Source organism: Saccopteryx leptura, chromosome 7 (genome assembly GCF_036850995.1).
Source record: "Saccopteryx leptura isolate mSacLep1 chromosome 7, mSacLep1_pri_phased_curated, whole genome shotgun sequence".
In the NCBI taxonomy this organism is placed as follows: domain Eukaryota; kingdom Metazoa; phylum Chordata; class Mammalia; order Chiroptera; family Emballonuridae; genus Saccopteryx; species Saccopteryx leptura.
In genome coordinates, this window is record NC_089509.1 from 43551770 (window position 1) to 43578782 (window position 27013).

Sequence of the window (27013 nt, forward strand, 5' to 3'; positions counted from 1 at the left end):
TATAGCCTAAGGCTTAGTTTTAAGACTAAGCCTTTCCTACCCTTTTAATACTAAGATCTTTTCAAAACTAAGCTTTTCCCCACACCCTTGACTGTTGCATGATGTGGAGTGGTGCACTCTCATGAGGAATCCCATTATGCCTCAGATAAGTGACTTTGTATCAGAGACTTCCTTGTTTGTATATTGGATTTAAGGTGTGGATTTCTACACTATAAAGTGAGGCAGAGGAGCCCACGCTGGAGGAGAGCAGAGAGTCCATGTGAAGGAGAGGAGAAGCAGCCAAGATGGCAGAGTGCTGAAGGAGAAGCCAGTTTGTGCAGAGTTTGTGCAGAGTTTGTGCAGAGAGGAGATGGGGAACAGAGATGAATAAGGCTGGTGAGGTACAAACCTTTGATCCTAGGAAAACTCGGATAAGTCAGTGGCTTTGGGAGCTCTGAATGGAAAAGGAAGTGTTTTCCCACAGTATTTCTTGCCCACCGGGTGCAAGCTAGAATCAAAGCTAATGACCCACCAGTTTTTGGCTCCGTTGTTTCATTACCATCTGTCCAAATCAAATGTGAACCTGCATGGGCCAGGCGGCTGTGATGGTGGCTGTGGCTACTGGCTTTACATTTGGCATAGTCTGTGGCAGGATTCGATACAGATCGGTATGGAGTCACCACCACCTTTGAGCAGTGGAGTAGAGGACTGGTTGCTGTTATGGTTCCCCATGGCTGTCTTTTTGGGGGCCATAGGCTGGCTGACTTTTATAGACATGTGTGAAGAAATCAAGAGCTCTGTGGATGAGGCTGCCAAGACCTGCAGACTGAGCAGTGGAAGGAGCTGGAGCAAACATGGGAAAGAGATGCCAACCCTGGAGCTGGAGCAAGCACTGGAGGAGGCTGATCAGGTGTTCGAGATTCACTTGAAAATGGAGCAGCTGCTGTAGAAAGAATCACAGGTTCGTGAGTTGCAGATTGTCCTGGACGTTGTGGAGAGCCAGCAGTGGCAGGAGGCCGGGGCTGAGGCCGGAGATGTGGCTGCAAGGCCCGCGGAGCAGTGGCAGCCAAGGGCTCGAGCCTGGCAGCAGGAGCTGGCATTTCCAGCTTACAAGCTTGTTGGGCAGATAAAATATGTTATGCTCACTTTGATAAAGATGGCACTGCCCACATGGAAGCCTGTCGCCCAGGTAATGGTATTGGTTGCCCTTCTTGCTTGTGATGGGCGTGATTATGTTAATGTGTGTTGGGAGTGGGCTGTGGGCAGGCAGGATCTTTGTAGCCTGGGGTTTGGTTTTGGGATTAAGCCTTTCCCACCCTTTTTGATGTGGGGTGGTACACTCTCATGAGGAATCCCATTATGCCTCAGCTAAGTGACTTTGTATCAGAGACTTCCTTGTTTGTATACTGGATTAAAGGTTTTGGTTTCTACACTATAAAGTGGGGCAAACCAGAAGCTTGCTCTCTCTTGGTTCCTGAGATTAGTCTTAGAGGAGAGAGCAGAGAAAGGAGAGCAGAGAAAGGCCACGTGGAGGAGAGGAGAGGCAGCCAAGATGGCAGAACGCTAAAGGAGAAGCCAGTTTGTGCAGAGAGAAGGAATGAGATGGGGAACAGAGATGAATAAGGCTAGTGAGCTAGAAACCTTTGATTCTAGGAAACTCGGATAAGTCAGTAGCTTTGTGAGCACTGAATGAGTGGGTTTTGGAGCCCAGTGTGTGTTTTTTACTTGCCCGTCGGGTGCAAGCTAAGATTAAGTTAATAGCCCACCAGTTCCAGGCTCCGTTGTTTCATTACCATCTGTCCAAATCCAATGCGAACCTGCATGTGAATGGCCATGATGGCGGCTCCTGGCTTTATAAAGCTTTACAACCACACTAAGATTTTAGTTTCCAAGTTTATTGAGCCATTGTAAGGCCAGTGACCGTGGCCATGCAGATTCAGGTTCACATTGGATTAGGGCAGACAGTAAAGGAACTGTGGAGCCAGAAATTGGTGGGCCATTTATTAAATTCTCGTAATGATAGACGAACAAACAGGCAAAAAAGACCGCTTCCTTCTCACTCAGGGCCCCTAAACCTCTCAGTACTCTGGACTCACTGGACTCATTTTCTGGATTCCCCAGATTCACAATCCCCACCAGCCTCAGCCCTCTCCAGCCAGATAGGCCAGGTGGATATACTCCTTCTCCAGCAAACAGTAGCAAACAATCACCCCTCCCAAGCAGGATGGCAGTCTGCAATCTGCGGCCCTGAGGGCAAGCACCTGCAGCCTTTCACAGGCCACACACACATGGCACTGCCCTGCACCAATGCAAAATACAAGTGAGCAACCCTAAACATATTTGTTTACCCAACATGCACTTCTAACACTTCAGAAATTTTTTGCCTGCAGAAATATGATCTATTTACCACTCAGTCTCCACCCACCATCTCCTGCCCCCAAATATTAAAGTGCACTGATACTATTTTATCATGATTTCTCAGGATGTGAGATAAAATACGTAATTCTGAAAAGGAGGACAAGCAGGCCGTGAGAATTCAACCAGACCGAGGCTGATTGTCTCCCTATTTCCACCTATTTGAATCATTCCAAAAGTCCAAAATTGACTTACAATTAATTTAGCTACCAGGTTTCTTAGTAGCCATGTTTAAACTATTTGCCCAGGATCTGGTTATATAACATCAAGACGCATTTGAGTGGAGGAGAGGCAGCCAAGGCTGGCAAATAAAATGCATAAGGTTGAGAGGTACTTCATCAACAAAAACAAGTCTATGAAACTAACCATTGTGTTTACAAACTGGCTGAAAGTTGTTTTACATTTTCTCAGAGTGAAGGGAGCTTTCCAGCCAAAAGGTAATTAGGGCTTCCTGAAGCTAGCTGGTGCACTTATCAGCATCTGACTACTGCCTTGAGATTGGAAAATGGCCACAGTGAATCTGGCCTAAAGAGAAACTCTTATCTCTACAAGTGTAACATTGTCAGGGGACACCTAGTGTTCCTCCACTGAAGAGCATGGTCTCAGCAAGCCCCTGGTGGGTTCATGTGGATAAAAGATAGCTCTGACACATTGCATCTGACTCTCTAGATCCAGAACAATGATTTTCAACCAGTGTGCCACAAAAAAACTTGAAAACATGCAATACCTGACTATTTAGTCAGAGGCACTGTCCTCTTTTCCCTTAGATTGTCAAATTAAAAAATGACGACAGTCAACACAACAACAGCCATTCAGTGTGAATGAATCAAAATTATAGCTACTGTTTAGTGTGACACAGAATTTCAGTAATTAGTTGGTATGTACCATAAGATAAAAAAGATTGAAAATCTAGAAAATATAACTTGACTTTACTTTTCAAATCAGACCCATCCAAACACCAAATCTAATCAGCCTGGTTCCTGAAACTGTCTTCCACCCACTCCCACCCCCACCACGCCCATTGTCCAAATACAAACCTATCTTTGATTTTCAGCCTGGTTTACAGGGAGCTCCCTTATTTCAGATTCATTTCTGACCAACAGAACCTGCACCTTAGGTTTTGTTTTGGTGTTCCCACAGGATCAATTCCCACTTAGTGGTTCTCACGTTCAGGTCCCGAGGCTCTGCCCAGTCTGACTAAGCAGGTGAACATTGACAGCCAGAATACAGTAGGCTCTAAGAGTATGGTCAAAATTCACTGAATTGAAGAATTAACAACAATAAAGTGGCCCATAGGGTGAAACCAGATCTTGCACCAGCGTCCAAAGCCACATTTTCCTGAGGGGTGACAGGTAAGTGAAATGACAGGGTTCTAAAAGGGATAGCCATGGAGATCTGTCCAGAAGAGCAGGCTAAGTGACTTATTTGAAAGATGCAAATTTTATTTTCATAGCAAGCATGCAGTTTTAACTTATACATTTTTAAAAGAGTAGTTTGTGTAGAAAGCTCAACTTTTGTTCAGAATGTGTATTTTTTTGGAGGTAGAATGTGTATTTGGGGGATGATGGCAAGCTTCCTAAACCATTCTTTGTCCCTACATACATCCACCACTAATTTTAAGAGGCAATGTAATTTCTAGTGGAAGTTTTGAGATAATATGATCAAAATAAAACTGCCTGTTAAAAGTAAAAACTAATGACTCAACTAACCCACATGCTAGGTGTTGGGCAGATAAAATATATTATGCTCACTTTGTTAAAGATGGCGCTGCCCACATGGAAGCCTGTCGCCCAGGTGATGGTATTGGTTGCCCTTCTTGCTTGCCATGGGTGTGATTATATTAATGTGTGTTGGGAGTGGGCTGTGGGCAGGCAGGATCCTTGTAGCCTGGGGCTTGGTTTTGGGACTAAGCCTTTCCCACCCTTTTTTTTTTTTCATTTTTAGAGAGGAGAGGGAGAGACAGAGAGAGAGAGAGAGAGAGGAGAGACAGAGAGAGAAGGGGGGGAGGAGCTGGAAGCACCAACTCCCATATGTGCCTTGACCAGGCAAGCCCAGGGCTTCAAACCAGCGACCTCAGCATTTCCAGGTCGACGCTTTATCCACTGCGCCACCACAGGTCAGTTTTTTGATGTGGGGTGGTGCACTCTCATGAGGAATCCCATTATGCCTCAGCTAAGTGACTTTGTATCAGAGACTTCCTTGTTTGTATACTGGATTAAAGGTTTTGGTTTCTACACTATAAGTGGGGCAGACCAGGAGCTTGCTCTCTCTTGGTTCCTGAGATTAGTCTTAGAGGAGAGAGCAGAGAAAGGAGAGCAGAGAAAGGCCACCTGGAGGAGAGGAGAGGCAGCCAAGATGGCAGAATACTAAAGGAGAAGCCAGTTTGTGCAGAGAGAAGGAAGGAGATGGGGAACAGAGGTGAATAAGGCTAGTGAGCTAGAAACCTTTGATTCTAGGAAACTCGGATAAGTCAGTAGCTTTGTGAGCACTGAATGAGTGGGTTTTGGAGCCCAGTGTGTGTTTTTTACTTGCCCGTCTGGTGCAAGCTAGGATTAAAGGTAATGGCCCACCAGTTCCTGACTCCGTTGTTTCATTACCATCTGTCCAAATCCAATGCAAACCTGCATGTGAATGGCCACGATGGCGGCTCCTGGCTTTACAAAGCTTTACAAGCACACTAAGATTTTAGTTTCAAAGTTTATTGGGCCATTGTAAGGCCAGTTTGTGCAGAGAGGAGGAGATGGGGAACAGAAGTGAATGAGACTGGCGAGGTCAGAAAGAGAAGTGTTTTCCCACTGTGTGTATTGCTTGTCTACTGGGTGCAAGCTAGGATTAAAGCTAATGGCCCAGCAGTTCATGGCTCCATTGTTTCATTACTGTCTGTCTGAATCCAATTAGAACCTGCACAGGCCAGGCAGCTGTGATGGTGGCCGTGCCTACTGGCTTTACACTAGGTTTTAAATAATTATAGTCACATAAAAAGTGTAAGGAAAAGTTATTGTAAAAGATATTGCCGTTTCTCCTTCTTTTGTCCACTAGAATCCTCATTTTATTCAAGATCCTCCTTCTTCAATAGGCCCCACACTTCAGGGAGGTGAGCTCTGTCTCCAATCCTAGAATTGAATCTTGATTACATCTTATGCCATTCACCAATATTCATCCACAAGCGTCCTGTTCCTCTGGCCAGTGTTTGGAACACACATGAACAAAAGACCCAGTTCTGGCCAATGAAATGTGAAAAGTCATATGGGGACATGGTTTCCTAGTTCTTAAGACAAGTTACAAACAAGAAAAGGTCTTTCTGCTTCCGAGTGTTGTGGTGTGGAACAACAGTTGTCTGATAGGAAGTCATCTGACCTGCAGAATGACAAGGCAAGAGAATGCAGAAAACCAGACCTCACTGTACTTGGACTTCTCTACCTCGGCAGTTCATGTAAAACAAGAAATCACCTATTGTTTAAGTTGCTTTCACTTGAGTTAGGTATTCTCTTGCAGTCAAAGATATATTTGATAGCCAAGTGAAGGAAAGAAAATGATTTTTTTTTCTGGTAACAACATACAAGGAATACCTAGGGGGCCATTTATTTGCATTTTGGAGCTGAAGACATACAAAAGTGTCAATTCTGTTCAATAATTTCTTTTTTTTTTAATTAATTTTAATTGAGTGACATTGATGAATCAGGGTACATATGTTCAGAGAGAACATCTCTAGGTTATTTTGACATTTGATTATGCTGCATTCCCATCACCCAAAGTCAAATTGTCTTCGGTCACCTTCTAACTGGTTTTCTTTGTGCCCCTCCCCTCCCCCAATCCCCTCCCTCTCCTCCCCCCCCACCTCGTAACCACCACACTCTTGTCCATGTCACTGAGTCTCATTTTTATGTCCCACCTATGTATGGAATCATATAGTTCTTAGTTTTTTCTGATTTACTTATTTCATTCCATATAATGTTATCAAGGTCCATCCATGCTATTGTAAATGATCTGATGACATCATTTCTTATGGCTGAGTAGTATTCCATAGTATATATGTACCAAAGACTTTTAATCCACTTGTCCTCTGACGGATACTTGGGCTGTTTCCAGATCTTTGCTATTGTGAACAATGCTGCCACAAACATGGGGGTGCATTTCTCCTTTTGGAACAGTGCTATGGTGTTCTTAGGGTATATTCCTAAAAATGGGATAGCTGGGTCAAAAGGCAGTTCGATTTTTAAATTTTTGAGGAATCTCCATACTCTTTTCCACAATGGCTGCACCGGTCTGCATTCCCACCAGCAGTGCAGGAGGGTTCCCTTTTCTCCACATCCTCTCCAGCACTTATTCTGTGTTGTTTTGTTGATGAACGCCATTCTGACTGGTATGAGGTAATATCTCATTGTGGTTTTAATTTGCATTTCTCTAATGATTAGTGATGTAGAGCATTTTTTCATATGCCTATTGGCCATCTGTATGTCCTCTTTGGAGAAGTATCTATTCATTTCTTTTGCCCATTTTTTGATTGGATTGTTTGTCTTCCTGGTATTGAGTTTTACAAGTTCTTTATAAATTTTGGTTAATAACCCCTTACCAGACGTATTGTTGAATATGTTCTCCCATAGTGTAGTTTGTCTTTTTATTCTGTTCTTATTGTCTTTAGCTGTGCAAAAGCTTTTTAGTTTGATATAGTCCCATTTGTTTATCCTGTCTTTTATTTCACTTGCCTATAGAGATAAATTGGCAAATATATTGCTGCGAGAGATGCCAGAGAGCTTACTGCCTATGTTTTCTTCTAAGATGCTTATGGTTTCATGGCTTACATTTAAGTCTTTTATCCATTTTATTTTTGTGAATGGTGTAAGTTGGTGGTCTGGTTTTATTTTTTTTGCAGGTAGATGTCCAATTTTCCCAACACCATTTATTAAAGAGGCTCTCTTTACTCCACTGTATGCCCTTACCTCCTTTGTCAAATATCAGTTGTCCATTACGCTGTGAGTTTATTTCTGGGTTCTCTGTTCTGTTCCATTGATCTATATGCCTGATCTTATGCCAGTACCAGGCTGTTTTGAGTACAATGGCCTTATAATATAACTTGATATCCAGAAGTGTGATACCTCCTGCTTTATTCTTCCCTTTCAAGGTTGCTGAGGCTATTCGTGTCCTCTTTTGGTTCCATATAAATTTTTGGAATATGTTTTCTATAACTTTGAAGTATGTCATTGGTATTTTAATTGGTATTGCACAGAATTTATAAATTGCTTTGGGTAATATAGACATTTTAATGATGTTTATTCTTCCTAACCATGAGCACAGTATATGCTTCCACTTGTTTGTATCTTCCTTGATTTCTTTAATCACATTCAACAATTTCTTAAATGAAAAAAGCTTATTTGCAAACATCAACTTGAACTCAGTTAAACTTTGTTTTGAAGTGAAAGATTTTTAGCCTGAAATTCTAGTTTAACTGACAATAAAATCCAACCTCATAACTGCAAAATCTCTTCATTTTGTACTACTTGAATACTATTTTACTATAATACTATTATTTTTTGTTCCAATCTTGTCATTATTTATAAAATCAAATACTGGCTCCTTCTAAGGGAAACAAAACCCCTTTGATATCAAAATGAAAGTAATACAATCACAATATTTTCTAACTCATTGCATAATATGTTAGCCTAAAGTCACTTATTTATCCATAAAAATATTTTACTATACTACATTTTTAAAGAAAAAAAAACTAGGAATATGACCATTATATTCAACGGGACTACTGATGAGAAAGATTATACTCTACTGACCAAGCAGTGGCACAGTGGATAGAGCGTCGACCTGGGATGCTGAGGACCCAGGTTTGAAACTCTGAGGCCCCAACTTGAGCGTGGACTCATTCGGCTTGAGTGTGGAGTTGCTGGCTTGAGTGTGGGATCATAGACATGACCCTACAGTCAATGGCTTGAGCCGAAAGGTCTCTGGCTTGAAGCACAAGGTCGCAGGCTTCAGCCCAAGGTCGCTGGCTTAATCAAGGGGTCACTGGTCAACTGAAGCCCTCCACTCAAGGCACATATGAGAAAGCAATTAATGAACAACTAAGGTGCTGCAGTGAAGAACTGATTCTTCTCATCTCTCTCCCTTCTTGTCTGTCTCTCTTGCAAAAAAAAAAGATTATACTCTAAATTTATATATACTTATATGTACATCACAAATTTTCTCAGAATTCTTATACTTTGGGATCTTAACAGATTTTTGCTGAATGATTAACCCTTATACATTACTCTCCCAGCCAAATGAGCACAATGGAGGAACAGCATACTACTCATCCCCACTGGCAGATGGCTAGCATGAGGAAACAGGGGTTAGAGGTTGGCCAACATCCTAAATTTAAACTGCAGCATGTCTTCTGGCTACTAGAAAAAACATGAAGAGATTGAGGGGACAGTCTAGAATGTGGTTGTAGCTCATCTTTACCTGCAGGAATGGGGAATCCTCTTTTTACCTCATTCAGCACAGATCTAATTACTTTGACAGAGTGGCTGTCAAGTCTCATAAATTGCCTTTAGTTTTGTACTTTTTTTATTTAAAAATTAAATTTAATGGGGTGACATTGATCATTAAGTGTACATAGGTTTCAGATGAATATATTCATGTCATTTGAACTGATTACATTGTGTGCCCATCACCCAAAGTAAAATCATTTTCCATCACCATATATTGTCCCACTTCATCTCCTCCCCAACTCCCTCCCCTTGGTAATCACTTCACTTTTATCTATGTTCATGAGTCTCAGTTTTACATCCCACTTATGTGGAATATATATTTGTCCCTCTTTATTTTTTAAAAATGTAGCATCCAAAGATTGCTTTGCAAGGAAAGTATTATGAAGGATGCAGAAATTAAAGAGATGTAAAGCCAATGTAGCCGGAGACCAGCATCTACAGTAACTCTCCCCAGCTCACTGGGAACAGAGAGGCAGGTTCAACACCAAGGGCATTTTTGGAGCAACAACAACAACAAAACCTAAACAAAACAACTCAAACTCAAATGAAAAGAATCAGTAAAAACAAGATAATCTACAAACACATTTGCTCTAATTACTTTTAAATCTTTCTATAGAGCCAAAATCTACTTCCACGTTACCTCATTCTTTTTTTCATTTTTGGATAATAAGAACATTTTAAATTGCAATAAAGTTTAACAACAAAATTATTTTATATGGACATTATGACTCAGTTTTCCAGATTCAAAAGCAAGAATGATAAAAATGATCTACTTCTTTGGAATAGTATGAGGAAACAACCATCATGAGGCCTTTTAAAATTTTAATTAGCACATAAAAATTCTATAACCTCAAACCTACCAGTAATCATTAAGAAATTTTAAGAATTAATTAGAAGAATGATGGTACTTTTTCTCACTTTGTTATTTTTTTAGACATGAACAATGTTCCACTTCATGTTCCTTTATAGGCACTAATATGGCAAATAAACATAAACCTGTGAGCATGGTAATTATAAAATCTTACATTACTGGTTCTCCATAGCCTGAGTTTTAATGATAGGGTTTCCTCAAAGGATTATATTTACCCATAGTTGGACTTTATGGTATAAGCAGTAGGAAAAACTTATTATGAACAATTGATATTGATTTAAAGTACAAAATAGGTGTTATAATTTCTCTCATACCACACTTTGGCAATCCTGTCTATAGAAATGTAAATCTTGTCTTTGTTTATACCTACACATATTTTATTATTTTAATAACAAATGCATTTGTATTATTCAAGTCAAAAAAATAATGTATGTCAATTGTCTTGAACACAAACTTATCAAGCTACTATGTTTCCATTTTCTCCAACCTGATTTCATACCTAGTGAAGGACAGAAACCTCCAATAAATGACTCTTAAACCTTCATCCCATAAAACCCAGATTTTTCCGTCTCCCATAGTATAAAATGTAGTAGCCTCATACATCATTACCCTGTGTAGTTCCTAGGTGAAACAATTATATCAAGAATGCAGGTGTGAGCTGTAGTGATACTCATAAAAAAAGCTTATTGATCTGGAAATTTACAGCTACTATTCTTAGATATAATTTTCAAAAATATGTTTAAATAAACATAACATACAGGTAGTATACAGACAGAGTTATTAATGAAGCAAAGGCAAACTCTAAGACCAATTTTGAGGATACCCTGTAGAAATTGGACCTATTCTTTTCCTGTGATAAATGCATTCCTTCATAGACATGAGAATTTAAAAAACATTTTATTCCCACAACAAACCAGATATCCATTAAACAATTACAAAATGTGAGTTTTGGTTCAAAAGTTATAAATTGTTTTTAATTGTTTTCAATGATGTATTCATCTTAAGAGAAAGCTACTAAATACACATGACAAAAAATAAGATCATAGTCTGTAACTATTACCTCCCTCCCAACAAATATAAATTCCAAGATCAGGTTGGACAATCCCTGTTGGAATATGTCAAGGGAAAATGGGAGTTGCAGTGACACTAAATATATATAGCTTGAGTGGGTCATTTACCCATTGTGACCAATAAACACATCAGTATTCAAATAATTATGCTCCTATGTTTCAGCGGTTCTTCCCTTATTAAATAAACAGTCTTGACATACAACCAGCCCAGACCAGAAATATAGAACCTGAGACCATTCATGCCCAGAAACTGAAACTTTCCAAAAGTCTGAGGCTGCATTCTCAGAGAAAATAATGCCACCTGGTAATTAAGGCTCCAATGTTTTAAACAGTGAGTTCATCGAGTAAGCAAATGTCAGTTATATATTATGCTCTTTTCTCTCTTTCTTCTATTAATCAAGAAACAGTTGAGCATATAAGTATTTGTTTAATCAAATATTTTTAATAAAATTATGTAAGGCCACTATTTGTCACTTGAGTACTGCCTTCTGATGCTGGCTTTTATCTATTTCATCTTATCTTTTTCACCTTTCTGCCAATTCGGTTGGAAAAAGTTTTACATAAGGCCAGTGATACTACACAACTATGTTATGTAGATAAATACTGAGAAAGAGAAAGAGAATGTGAAGAAGACACTGGTGCTATTCACACATGATAGCACTACCCAATGCCCTGGTCAATGTGCCTAAAAGATGAACTGAAAGAAAGTCTGTTGGTGAAAATATAAACTGTTTCTACTTTTCTAGAAAGCAATATGGTTAAAACTACTTTTGTAGGCTTAATCTACTTTTAAAACATTGTTTTACAATAATACATCATTGAAAATAATTATTTCATGATTTTTTAACATTCTCAAGTCTTAGAATTTTTCATGCCCTTGAACTCAATTCTGCTTCTAGGAATTCACCTTAAAACAATAATCATGGGATTAGCCAAAATATAGTGATGAAATTATTTATTCCAAAGTTTTGAAACAAATATGTGCAAAACCAGGAAATGGGTTGAATTTTTGTGGTAGAACCATAACCATTAATGTAATAAAAATATGTTGTAAAAGAATATTTAATATAATGACCTAAAACACAGAATATTAGTAAACATTTATTGAAAAAAATGAATAATATTGGATTTGATTCATCAACAGGAAAAACAATAGATATGTGTAGAGTACTTTTTCATTTTTATAAAAAACATCCATAATATGTCTGAATTATACCAAATGTTGCTAGAGGAGGTCTCTGAGTGTTGGCATTTATATTAACTTTACTTCCTACTCTTTGTTTGCCTCAATTAAAAAAATTCTTTCTCTAATAAACATAATGATTTCTGTATTAAGAGAAATAAACATATATATGGGAAAGTCCATAGGCTCCTTAATAGTTACCTGAAAATTACTAAAAAGTAATATAAATTGAAAATAACTTAGTTGAAAAAATATATAATTATGGGCTTTGGCAATGTATATACAGAGAGACAAAAGTATTAAAATCATTGTGGACTTTAAATAGCATTCATATTCAGATCTCATAAAATACGATAACAATTATGAATTAACATGATAAAATTCAATATGCCTACCAAACAATAAATTCAATTTAAAAGAAAAAAATTACTGTTATCTCTCTATAGCTTTTGCCACACTTTGGCTTGAGATCAGATATAGCTAAATGTAGCATTAGACAATTATGTCTCATCTATATGATATTTTTTCTATTTGTAATAATCTTTTGTTTTTCTTTTAAAAACATTTTTATGAATTTATTAAGGTGACATTGGTTAATAAAATTATATAGTATTGAGCTGTACAGTTCTGTAACACATCATCTGTATATTGTACTGTGTTCGCCACCCCACATCAAGTCTCCTTCCATCACCATTCATTCCCCTTCACTCTCCTACCTCTCTGCAAGCTCCTTTCCCTCTGGTAATCACCATGTTGTTGTCTGTGTCTATGAGGAGTTTTTTTTCCTTTGCTTAATCCCTTCACTTTTCATCCAGCTCCCCAGACACCTTCTCACTGACAGCTTTCCATCTGTTCTCTGTATCTAGGAGTCTGTTTCTATTTTGTTTATTAGTTTGTTTTGTTCATTAGATTCCACCTATAAGTGAAATCATGGTATACAGTACTTGTCTTTCCCTGCCTGGCTTATTTCACTTAGCATAATACTCTCCAGGTCCATCCATGTTATTGTGAAAGGTAAAATTTTCTTCTTTTTTCACAGCTTAGTAGTATTGTATTGTGCAAATCTAACACAGCTTTCTTATCCATTCATTTACTGATAGACATTTGGGTTGCTTCCAAATCTTGGCTATTGTAAATAATGCTGCAATGAATATAGGGGCACATATATTATTTTGAATTAGTGTTTCAGTTTTCTTTAGATATATTCCTAGAAGTAGAATCACTGGGTCATAAGGCAGTTTCATTTTTAATTTTTTTTTTCTAGAGAGAGAGAACGACAGAGACAGGAAGGGAGAGAGATGAGAAGCAACAACTTACAGTTGTAGCACTTTAGCTGTTCACTGATTACTTCTCATACATGCCTTGATGCAGGGGAGACGGTGTTGCTCCAGCAGAGCCAGTGACCTCTTGCTTAAGCCAGCAACTTTGGGGATCAAGCCAGTGAGCATAGGACCCTGACCTCAAGCTGGTGAGCCTGCGTTCAAGCCAGATGAGCCACACTCAAGTCCTTGATCTCGGGGTTTAGAACCTGGGACCTCAGTGTCCAGGTTGATGCTCTATCCACTGCATCACCACCAGTCAGACCCATTTTTAAATTTTTGAGGTAACTCCATACTGCTTTCCACAGTGGCTGCACCAATTTGCATTCCCACCAACCCTAGCCACACCCTTTTCTCCACACCCTCACCAACATTTGTTTGTTAATTAATTAATTAATTTATTTATTTTCTGACAGTGACAGAGAGAGTCGGAGAGAGGGACAGACAGACAGGGAGAGAGATAACAAGCATCAATTCTTCATTGCAGCTCCTTAGTTGTTCATTAATTTCATTCTCATAAGTGCCTTGACCAGCGGGGCTCCAGCAGAGCAAGTGACCCCTTGCTCAAGCCAGCAACCTTGGGCTTGAGCCAGCAACCATGGGCTCCAAGCCAGCAACCTTTTGTTCTCAAGCCAGTGACCATATGGTCATGTCTATGATCCCATGCTCAAGCCAGCAACCCCACGCTCTAGCTGGTGAGCCCATGTTCAAGCCCGATGAGCCCTTGCTCACGCCGGTGACCTGAGGGTTTTGAACCTGGGTCTTCGCGTTCCAGTTCGACACTCTATCCATTGCGCCACCACCTCGTAAAGCTGTTAATCTATTGATGATAGCTATTCTAACAAGTTTGAGGTGGTATCTCGTGTTTTAATTTGCATTTCTCTGATGATTAGTGACATTGAGCATCTTTTCATATGTCTACTGGCCATCTGTATATCCTCTTTTGGACAGTTACTTTGTCCATTTGTTAAATGAATTTTTTTTTGTCTGAATTTTAGAAGTTCTTTAAAATTTTTGGATATTAATTTCTTATCAGACGTACCATTGGGGCATATATTCTTATATTCAGTGGGTTGTCTTTATTTTGTTGATGGTTTTCCTTGTACAAAAACTTTTGAGTTTGACGTGATGCTATTTTTTTTCTTTTGTTTCCCTTGCAAGAGGAGATCAAAAATACATTGCTAAGAAAAATATCTGAGATTTATTACCTATATTTTCTTCTAGGGTTTTTATAATGTTGAGTCTTACATTAAATCTTTAATCTATTTTGAGTTTATTCTTGTATATGGTTTACAACAGTGGTCTAGTTTTATTTTTTTGCATGTATCTTTCAATTTTGCCAACATCATTTATTGAATAACCTGGCTTTACCTCATTATATATTCTTGCCTCCTTTGTCAAATATTAATTGACCATAAAGGTATAGTTTTATTTCTGGGCTTTCTATTCTGTTCCATTAATCTATACGTCTGTTTTTATGCCAGTATCATGCTGCTTTGATTACTAGTCCTTGTAGTATGGTCTGATATCATGTAAAGTGATTCCTCAAATTTCATCCTTTTTTCTCAAGATTGCTGTGGTTATTTAAGGCTTTTTGTTATTTGATATAAATTTTTTGAATATTTGTTCTAGTTCTGGGAAATATGCCATTGGTATCTGAATAGAAATTGCATTGAGCTGTGGCCAGTTGGCTCAGCAGTAGAGTCGGCCTGGCATGTGGAAGTCCTAGGTTCAATTCCCAGTCAGGACACACAGAAGAAGCAACCATCTATTTCTCCACCTCTCCCTTCCTCCCTTCTCTTTCTCTCTGCTGTCTGTCTGTCTCTCTCTCTCTCTTCTCCTCCCACAGCCATTGCTCGAATTGTTTGAGTGAGTTGGCCCCGGGCGCTGAGGGTGGCTCCGGGTGCTGAGGGTGGCTCCATGGCCTCTCCTCAGGCACTAAAATAGCTCAGTTGCTGAGCAATGGAACAAGCCGCAGATGGGCAGAGCATGCCCCATAGAGGGCTTGCTGAGTGGATTCTGATTGGGGTGGTAGCATGAGTCTGTCTGCCTCCCCATCTTCCACTTAATAAAAAAAAAAAAAATTGTGTTGAATCTCTTGATTGCTTTGGGTCATATGGATAGTTTAATGAAGTTAATTCTTCCTATCCATGAGCACAGTATACACTTCCACTTATTTATATCTTCTTCAGTTTCTCTCTTTAGTGTCTTAGAATTTTCCAAGTACCTGTATTTATTTTATTTTGATGCAATTGTACATGGGATTGTTTTCTTAGTTTCTCTTTCTGATAGTTCATTATTGTTGTATAAAAATGCAACTGATTTCTGGATATGTATTTTATATCCTACTACTCTACTAAATTCATTTATCAGTTTTAGTAGATTTTTGTTTTTGGCTAAATCTTTAGGGTTCCCTAGATAAAAGTGTCATGTTATCTGCTCATCTATGTGATTAAAATGTCCAAATGTTAGAAAATTAAAGTTATAATCTCATCTGAGTCTAAAACAATTAAACCTGTCTCCATGTTACTAATGAAATCCACACTGAGAGAATCTAAAGTTTCACAAACATACTAAATAAAAAATTAGGCTCAATTGTAGCCCCCCCAAAATTTTAACACATTTTAGTAAATGACAACATCCTATGCTGTTAAAACATAGTAACCACTAGCCACATAGTTAGCACTTCAAATGTGCTGTAGGTATAAAATACAGACCAACTTTTAAAGACTTTGTATGAAAAACAGTAATATATCTCATAAGGAACTTTAAATTATTGATTACATGTTGAAATTATAGTATTTTGGAACTACTGAGTTAAATAAAAGATATTAAAATAAATTTTATCTTTACAAATATTCAAATATGACTACTTAAAATATAATGGGATATGTGGCTTCCATCAGTGGCTGTCACCTCACACTCCTATGTATTAAACAACACTGAGCTAGTAGTCAACATCCTGGTATATGTAAATGCTTAAAGTGGTTTGATGTGAGGAAAAAGCTTTATATTTAGATGAGCAGAAGAAACTCAATGCTGTTCAGCTTTCTACTCAGAAACTTTGGGGAAATTTCTCACCTTCTTCTCAGCTGCAGTTTCTTTATATGCAAAATAAAGCTTTTTAAATGGAGTTTATTGAGGATCAAAATGACATGTACTTGGCATGTTATGTAATAGGAACTCATTAAATATCAATGGTTTGCTCTTTAACTTAGATATTTAAAAATCTGTATTTTTGCTTTACAAAATAGAAAGAACAGGTACGCCAAAAATTATTTGTAATTTTACCACCCAGTGATAACTATTGTTATTGTTTATTTGGGTGGATAAGCTTCCAGTTGTTGTTGTTGTTTTGTGGCCATACTGATGTAGATGTAACATTTTCAGAGGGAGATAAAAAACATAATCCATGATATACAAACTATTCTGTGGCCTGATTTTTAATTGCATAGCAAATTATTGCAACTATCTGTTATTAAAAATTCTTTAAAATAATTATTTTATGTTATGAATGACACTGTGATACTCCATTGTACGGATATATTATAACTGATAAATCTGGTCCCTTATTTTTTGGCTATTTAGCCATTTTGAAGAGGTTGTTTTCACTAAAGAAGGAAAAAAACAACATTGAACACCCTTCAAGTCAACTATTTATATCACTTCTATAATTAAGGCTATTTCTAAAAACACAAAGATTATTCACATGTATAAAGATTTTTGATGACATATTGCCAGATTGCCTTCCAAAGGAGTCTATACATGAAAAAATGCTCATTTCTCCCACATTTTTAACTTTGGATAAATGTCTTTTTTTTTTAGTGAGAGAGAGAGAGACAGACAGGAAGGGAGAGAGATGAGAAGCATCAACTTATAGTTGCAGCACCTTAGTTGTTCATTGATTGCTTTCTTATATGTGCCTTGGCAAGGGGGCTTCAGCCAAGACAGTGACCCCTTGCTCAAGCCAGCGATCTTGGGCTTCAAGCCAGCAACCCCATGCTCAAGCTGGTGAAGTTGCACTCAAGCCAGATGAGCCCACACTCAAACCAGCGACCTCAGGTTTTGATCCTGGGTCTTCAGTGACCCAGGTTGATGTTTTATGTACTGCACAACCACCTGGTCAGATAGATAAATGTCTTTTATATTTTATCATTTTATAGGTAACAATCTGAGTATTTTTAAATTTTCTATTACTTTGGTGAGTAGAGAAGTTTTCATAAATTTCTTTGTTATTAGTATTTAGAACCACTCCCCCCAGTTCCACAGACTGCCACCAGGACATCTATTCACCTGCCACCTGCAGCTCCAACTGCTACTGTAGAAGATGAACCATCTGCACTTATTGCTTCACTTGTGTACTAAATCCCATTACTGGATTATTCTCATCAACATCAAACATACTGATATTTCTCACATTTTAAGCAAAATAACAACAGTCTGGCGCTCCATTCTTACTCTCCTTTGCAAAAGAACTTCTCAAAAGAGATGTCTGTTCTCATTGTTTTCCTCTCATTCACTCAAATTCTACTCAATCAGGCATTTGTTCCCACTTCTTCAAAGAAAATGGCCACCAATGACCTCCACTTAGAGCCACAGTCAATTATCCCTCCTATTTTATTAGACTTAGCTGTACTTATGCAGTGTCTGACTCCTCCTCAGTTCCAACGGCTGCCCATGTTCTCTCCACCTGCATTCCAGAACAGCACACTCTCTTGGTTTCCCTCATGTCTCACACACATTTCCTCAGTGCCTCTATTGGCTACCCCTCTTCTTGCTGACACTGTAACGCTGGCACACCCAAGGTATCAGTCTTTGATCTCCTTTGTCTCTTCACTCACTATTTTAGTGATCATATCCAATTTCTTTCTTTTTTCTTCTCTTTCTTTCCCAAGTGAGAGGAGGGGAGATAGACAGACAAACTCCCACATGCGCTCCAACTGAAAACCATCCAGCAACCCCTACTTGGGGTCGATGCTCTGACCATCCGGGGCCAGTTCTCAACTGAGCCATTTTCAGCACCTGAATGGAGGCTCCATGGAGCCATCCTCAGCACCTGGGGCTGATGCTTAAATCAATCAAGCCATGGCTGATCACATCCAATTTCATGCTGATGACTCACAAACATGTATCTCTAGCTCAAATATCTCTCCTGCCTGACCTGTGGTGGTGCAGTGAGATAAAGCGTCGACCTGTAAGTGCTGAGGTCACCGGTTCGAAACCCTGGGCTTACCTGGTCAAGGCACATATGGGAATTGATGCTTCCAGCTCCTCCCCCCTTCTCTCTCTCTGTCTCTCCTCTCTCTCTCTCTCTGTCTCTCTCTCTCTCTGTCTCTCCCTCTCCTCTCTAAAAATGAATAAATAAATAAATAAATAAATAAATAAAATAAAATTTAAAAAATCTCTCCTGACTTTGAAACTCATATAACGGACTGTCTTTACCAAATCTGTTCTTGGGTATCTGATAGCATCTCGAGCTCAACATGTCCAAACGCGAACGCCACATCTTCCCCACAGCCAAGAGCCCTGCTTTACTTAGTCTTCCTCATCTTAGCTGATGGTAATTCTGTCCTTCAAATTGCTTCATCCAAAACTTTGGACTGTGGTTTTGCTGCTCTTTTTTTTGCATACCTTATGAAATCTGTCAGTAGATGCTGTTGGCTTTACCTTTCTAATGCATCCAAAAGCTTACTGTTTAACTTCGCTTCTACTTCCTGATCCAGACCACCATTATCTCTTATCTGGATTACTTGAATAACTGTCTAAGTGTTCCATCTTTCTTTGGCCCTCCCTGCTGCCATCTTAACCACAACTGCCAGGGTAATCCTGCTAAAACATGTTTGGTCTTGTTATCTTGCACATTCTCTCTCATTTCTGCTCCCAATAGCTTCCCATATCTAAAAGTTTTTGCAATGGCTATAAGGTTCTAAATATCCCAACACTCACATTTACTTTTTTGACTATATCATCTGCTCCTCACCCATCTGTCATTGCATCCTCCCCCACGAGCCTCTTGCCAAGCACATGTCCACCTCGGTACACAGTGGCTAGAACACTTACATCCCAGATTTCCATGGTTAGCTCTCTCACTCCCTCCGTGACTTTACTTCAAAACCTCTTTCTCAGCCAGGCCGATCCCCAAATTTCTATTCAAAATTGAATTCTGTCCCCCACCCCTGTAAACTGAGAAACTTTTCTTTTATTATAATCTATTTTTCATAGCACTTATCACCTTTCAATATACTATAGTGTATAATTTACTTAAGTATTGTGTTTATGATCTGTTGTGTGTTACAAACTTGCTTCATGAATACAGGCCTTTTTGCCTCTAGTTAAAAGGAATAATAAAAAGGAATAATAGGAATAATAAAAAGGGGGTATACAATTAAAATTATCCCTCACCCTAACCCACCAGGCATTTAGCACCACTCCACAAAGTCAATGAATGTTACTGATTTTTGCATATTTTTTCAGACATATGAGAGCAAATATATAATATATGTATGTGTGTATGTGTTGACATGTGAGTACATGTTTGATCTTTACTATTTTACACAATGTGTACTGTGCACTGCTTTGCTTGCTTAATCTTATAACACCCCCTAACTCAAACCCTCGAAAGTCATTCCATGGCAGTAAATGTAAGTCTTTATTTACATTCCTTTTTTCTTTTTTAAATCTGGAGAATAATACATTGTGGTTATACAGTAATCTATAAAAATAATCCCTATTGATATTAAAATTCTTTCCTCGCCTGACCTGTGGTGGCACAGTGGATAAAGTGTTGACCTGGAATGCTGAGTTCACCAGTTCAAAACCCTAGGCTTACCTGGTCAAGGCACATATAGAAAGCGACTAATCCAAGTTGATGCTTCCCATCCCCCACTTTCTCTCTCTCTCTCTCTCTCTCTCTCTCTCTAATCTCCTCTCTCTAAAAAGAAAAGATTGTTTCCTCAATTTTTAGTAACTATAATAAGTCACTAATACATATTAAAGTCTATAGATTGAAATGTGGAAACTATTAGGATAAAGGATATGTACTTTGTGATTTGGTAAGTCCTACCAAATGCTCTCCATAGAAAAGGTACATCAATTTAGAATCCCTTCAGCAGAACATGGATACCTGTTTTTCCACACCCTTACACATTTGTTAGGTTTAGTTGCAAATGACAGACACCACTCAAACTCTTTCAGTATAAAGGGATGCATGACTAGGTATTATATGGCTTATGATATGATTGGAAGGGCCAGAGAAGCAATTTCCAGATCCCAGAAAGTGACGGTGCCTCTGCTGTGATTAGGAAAGGCCCCCACCTACCACTTCAGGAAGCTACAACTGCAGAGCATGAACAAACAGCAGGAGCAAAATGAATGTCTCACTCCCAGCCTCTTTCTTTTAACTTAATTCTGAATTCAAATCCTATACAAGTATTTCTGATGGTCAGAACCTAAGTCACATTCATTGACCTATTTATTCAAGACAACGTATCATTTATATAATGTCCAATCTATGATTAGCAGTAAGTCCTCCTCATTATTACTTCCCCCAAACCCAGAATTTCCTAGCTATTATTGCTTATATTTTATGTAAAACTAATATTCAGATTAATTTTTTAAATTCTATAAATAAAATTATTGAAATTATATTAAATTTACAGACTACGGTAGAAAATATCTATGATTACTGAATCTTTGTTCTAAAACTAAGGTATGGCTGTTCAAGTCTTATGTTCTTAAGTAACATATTAAAGTTTCCTTCCTACAGTATAGAACTTTGACATTTCTTATTGAATGAGTTTCTAGACAGTCTATATTTATCATTAGTACTGCAAACTATGTTTTTTTGTTTGTTTGTTTTTGTTTTTGTATTTTTCTGAAGCTGGAAACGGGGAGAGACAGTCAGACAGACTCCCGCATGCTCCCGACCGGGATCCACCCGGCACACCCACCAGGGGCAAAGCTCTGCCCACCAGGGGGCGATGCTTTGCCCCTCCGGGGTGTCGCTCTGCCGCGACCAGAGCCACTCCAGCGCCTGGGGCAGAGGCCAAGGAGCCATCCCCAGCGCCCGGGCCATCTTTTGCTCCAATGGAGCCTTGGCTGCGGGAGGGGGAGAGACAGAGAGGAAGGAGGGGGTGGAGGGTGGAGAAGCAAATGGGCACTTCTCCTATGTCCCTGGCCAGGAATCGAACCCAGGTCCCCCGCACGCCAGGCCGACGCTCTACCGCTGAGCCAACCGGCCAGGGCCAAACTATGTTTTTTATTCATATCTTTTAGCTGGCCATTGTTTGTATATAAAAACAGGTTTAACTCTATTTATATTAATTTTATACCTAACCATCTTACTAAATTATCTTATTACTTGTAGATTTTTCTGATGAATGCCTTGAATTTTTCAAATAAAACTATCTGCAAATAAGAGAATTTTAGCTATTTCTTTCAATGGTTTCCAACTCAAATATCTTTTTCTTATCTCTTTGATACCTAGTATTTACAGAATAACAAATAATAGTGGTGACTGCAGATGCTTGTCACTTATATATTACTTCTATTGTTTTCTCTTTTAGTTTTGAAATGTTTATATATTTTATAATAGTAAAAAGTATTTGTGTAATAATTTATATATATGTTGTAACAATTTTATTTATTGATTTTACAAAGAGCAGGGGGAGGGGTGCAGCAAGAAGTATCAACTCATAGTTGCTACAATTTAGTTATTCATTGCTTGCTTCTCATATATACCTTGACTGGGCAAGCCTATGGTTTTGAACCAGTGACCTCAGCATTCCAGGTCAACATTCTATCCACTGTGCCACCACAGGCCAGGCTTTATCTTTCTAAGAATAGTACTAAAGATTTTAATGGCATTGTAGTGTCCATGAAGATAAGCCACAGAGGGTCTCCTAGATTCATTATTTTAACGTACTACTGGATCCTCACTGCAAATATTTAGGATTTTTCTATCAGTGGATATAAATGAGACTGTGCTATCATCTTACAATATTTTTCAAGTTTTTCTATTAATGTAATAACTGCTTCATAAACATAACTCAAAAGTTCACCTCCTTCTTTTATGCTCTAGAACAGTTAAATAGCAATTAAGTTACTTTTTAAATTTTCTATTTTAAGTTAATAAACTTTTATTGTTACTAGTAGTTCTAGGTACACAACAAATTTGAGTGAAAATACAAAGAAATTCCCATTTATATTCTGTCCCCACACATGTACAACTCCCCCACTATCAACATCCTGCACTAGACTGGTGCATGTATTACAATCAATGAACCAACACTGACACATCATTATCATCCAAGGTCCATCACTTTTATTAGGTGTTGTATATGCCATGAGTTTTGATAAATGTATAATAGTGACATGTATTCACTACTATTATATAGAATTTTGGTCAGTTACATCCCTACTCACACTAGCTTAAGACATTAATGTGGCCTAATTCCCTCAAAACTCCAGCAGTGAGCTTGGCTTCCCATGCAGTTCAAACAGGGCACCAGCTCAGCTTCCCCATGACTGTTTGGCCTCTGTTCTCTCCTTCATTCACACAGCGCCTGCCAAGCACAAGCTCAACTATGTACTTTCCTAGTTCATCCACAGGAAAAGGCACGATTCCTCAGAAGTATTAACAAAAGTTCTGAGTTTTGTCCTGATTTGAGTCACCAAGTGAATAAAATTTATTCTGTATAATTATACATGACAGGAACCCTACTAAATGAATATTCAAAAACCTATATTACCCCAATGTAGACTCCTCCTGCCCTCATAACAGGTCTTGCCACTCTCACCTTCATTGTTTCAATTTTTGACTCAATTGAACAATCATTTATTTAAAAGTTGCTGTGTGCCCAGATATGCTTAATGCTAAGGATGCAAATGTTAATAAATGATTTTGTCTTCAAAAGGTCTAGAATCTTGTCATTTAATATCCATGTTAGAATGTCCTCCCTACCCCCTTTCTATCTTATTCTAGGCCTTGTTTCTTCCCTTAGCATGTGATGTATATTTATCTTATTCTCTACCTAATCTTCAGTAACATCAGCGGAGCTGTGACTCTCAACTTTTTCTGAGTGCTACAAGGTTGTACAAAGGAAGAGTGAAATTGAGTTCAGATTAACAGGCAGGTAAGGGGCCCTGAAGGATAGATAGATCTTGGTGGAAGGGAGGCATTCCAGGCTGCTAAGGCAAGTTTCTCAATAGTTTGAAGCTGCTGACCTAGAAACACCACAGCCTCAGCCGTCTTTGCTAAGGGGACAAAATGCCATGTGGAAGGAAAGGTCATGGGGCAGCCAACTTGCTTTAAAAGGACAGAGTCAGATTTAATTTCTCATAGACAGAATCAACCCAAGAAAAATGAGTCTCCCACCAAAACAAACAAACAAACAACAACCACCAAAAAACCCTCTTCCTCTTGCTTGGTGAGTTCCAAAATCTCTTTAACAAAGTTGGGATAGGGAGAGGAGAGAGGATGTTTATTTTACAATTAGAGACTCATAGAAATGTTTCATTTACGGGCAATTCAATAAGGAATGTAAGAAATATGAATATTTGTAATATTTCTTTTATTCTATTTTAAAGTAACAGCCCCTAGCAAAAGGACACTATAAATGAGTCTTTCCAGTAGTTTTTTTTTCCTTTTTAAATACACAGTCCTTGGAGAAAGCTTTGAGGTCAATATAATAGAATTAAAAGCATATTTCCTTACAAAACATTCCCCAGAAACTTCATATGCCAAACATTACATGAGGCAAACTATTGATCGGACCCAGAATGACATTTCTGAGTTTGTTCTTTAAATAAATTTTAATATAGAATTTATAATAGAGAAGATGACTCTGCCAAAACTGAATTTCAAATTACTTAATAGTATATTTGTCATTCAGAAGATGATTATCATTCCCAGGATACAACCAAATATACATTTTCTTAAAAATATTACCATGTTTTCCTAACTAGGCCATGTTGCAGTGGCTAGAGCATTGGCCTGGGATGCTAAGGTCCCAGGTTCAAAACCCCAAGGTTACCAGCTTGAGTGTGGGCTCACCAGCTTGAGTGCGGGGTCGCTAGTTTGAACATGGGATCATAGACATGACCCATGGTCACTGGCTTGAGCCTAAAGGTCACTGGCTAAAGCCTAAAGGTCACTGGCTTGAGCTCAAGGTTGCTGCCTTGAGCAAAGGCACATATGAGAAAGCAATCAATGAACAACTAAAGTGCCACAACTATGAGTTGATGCTTCTCATCTCTCTCCCTTCCTGCCTGTTTGGTCCTGTCTGTCCCGCCCCTCCAAGTGCACTAAAAAAAGAATATTTATATAATCATGTTTTTAAAAATTTAGAATATATACTTTATATTTACCATAAGACAAAATCACAGTGGATTGCAAATAACCCAATTTCATGGCTACATTATCCATTATAACCAATTACAACTAACCTATAAATTTGCACTTAAGCAGAGTTTCTTCACATCTTGAAACAAATATTCATAGTTACTGAAATTTAATGTTTGAAAAAAAACTCTTACCTGTGTAGTAAAGAACTCAATGAGAGGGCTATTTTCATCGTGTTTCAACCGCATTAAAAACCATTATTTCAGGGAAATTATTTTGGAGAAAAAAAAACCCTTTCTATTCAACAAATAGTCAATGTATACATTTATTGACTGACTATATTCCAACCACATAGTAATTATGGAAATAGTAAATCAGAAGTATAGTAACCTCCCACAAAAATAAAATTTAGTGGCAAAAAGCTCCATAATTTCACTAGTTTTATCTGATTACCTGTATATGCCTTCTAACTGCAGATCTAAATCTTGAAGTTTCTCCTGATATTTTTCTGTAAAGTTACAGAACTCATTAAAAATTGAAGATTTCAAATCAGGGTATGGGCAATCTACAGTTTCTAATTCCGTGGGCAGTTCACTAAGCTGGTTACTCCTTTCTTCTAAACAATGATCTAGTATCTGGAAAAAAACACAAACTTGATTGTTTTATTTAACACAAATAACAAATTGACCAACAAATTACTATCTGTGTCACACTTACTTTAATACTCCAGTCTGAAAGAGGCTTTTCTAATTTCTGTTGCTCCAGGCTAAGTCTTTCAAAGACAAATTTTAATTGTCTCTTCACAAGATCAACCTATAGAAACATTTAAAACAAGTAGATTGCAAATTGTTGCAGCTCATTCACTATGTATATTTAACTTACAGAAATTAATCTCAATAGTCTGTAAGTGATGAAAAATTACATAATAAAAAGTCCCTTCAAGGACCTGTGGAAGAGGGTTCAAGAGATGCCATAACCAGGCAGTGCTTATCAGAAGGGGCTTCCAGACACTCAAACCTGGGCTGAGAGGTACAGCGGGGCCCTAGCCACTCTACAACCATGTTTTGATTTTGTCTGTGGTATGTCAGAGAGTTTAACAGATTGTCTGTTTCAATCACCCTTGCCTTCCAGTGCATGCTTGCCTCTAATCCCCAGCTGGCCATGGGGTTTATTTTTTAAAGATTTTTTTTTTTTTTTTTACATTTTATTTATTCACTTTAGAGAAAGGAGAGAGAGAAGAAGGGAGGAGCAGAAAGCATCAACTCCCATATGCGCCTTGACCAGGTGTTGGGCAGATAAAATATATTATGCTTACTTTGTTAAAGATGGCACTGCCCACGTGGAGGCCGTTGCCCAGGTGATATTAATGTTTGTTGGGGGCGGGCTGTGGGCAGGCAGAATGCTTGTAGCCTGGGGCTTGGTTTTGAGATTAAGCCTTTCCCACCCTTTTTGATGTGTGATGGTACAATCCAATCATGACTCAGAGAAGTGACTTTGTATTAGAGACTTCCCTATTTTGTATACTGGATTAAAGGTTTTGATTTCTACACTATAAAATGGGGGCAGAACAGGAGCTTGCTCTCTTGGTTCCTGAGATTATCATTAAAGAAGAGAGCAGAGAAAGGCCACGTGGAGGAGGCCACGTGGAGGAGGCCAGGAGAAGCAGCCAAGATGGTGGAGTATTGAGTGAGAGGCCAGTTTGTGCAGTTTGACGCTGGAGAAGGAAAGAGATGGGGAACAAAGGTGAATAAGTCTGGTGAGCTAGAAACCTTTGATTCTAGGAAACTTGGATAAATCAGTAGCTTTGTGAGCACTGAATGTGAGTGGGTTTTGGAGCCCAGTGTGTGTTTTTACTTGCCCGCCAGGTGCAAGCTAGAATTAAAAATGACAGCCCATCAGTTTTTGGCTCCGTTGTTTCTTTACCGACTGTCCGAATCCAATGGGAACCTGCGTGAGCAGGGCTGCTGTGACAGTGGCCCTGGCTGTGGCTTCTGGCTTTACACCAGGCAAGCCTAGGGTTTTGAGCTGGCAACCTCGGTATTCCAAGTCGACACTTTATCCACTGTGCCACCACAGGTCAGGCTGGCATGGGATTTTTAATGTTTTTTAAAAATTATTATTTATGAAAGCAATATAACAACATTACCGGTAACTGAAAAATAGAGTAAGAAAAATAATCTAAAAGCCTATGTCTAGTGCAATTATGATCACGGAGTTTATGTTCTAGTCAGGGAAGACAAAAAAAAAAAAAAACAGCTAAGAAAGTATCAAGAGGAGGTAAGTAATGTAAAAACAGGGTGAGGTAAGAGAGAGTGACGATGGCTTCTCTCAGGTAAGCGATCAGGACAGGCCACGC

The 27013-nt window shown here is 38.5% G+C and overlaps 1 protein-coding gene across 2 annotated transcripts in view; it reads right to left on the bottom strand.

Moving 5' to 3' along the window:
• The window catches only part of CCDC148 (coiled-coil domain containing 148), a 303811-nt gene that overhangs the window by 178866 nt on the left and 97932 nt on the right, over positions 1 to 27013 (bottom strand). For both annotated transcript variants that reach the window (XM_066345458.1, XM_066345457.1), the window contains 2 exons: positions 25375 to 25470; positions 25111 to 25292 (listed from right to left, as the gene is read on the bottom strand). In XM_066345458.1, coding sequence (XP_066201555.1) covers positions 25111 to 25292; positions 25375 to 25470 — 278 coding nt within the window. The remainder of the gene's footprint in view (positions 1 to 25110; positions 25293 to 25374; positions 25471 to 27013) is intronic.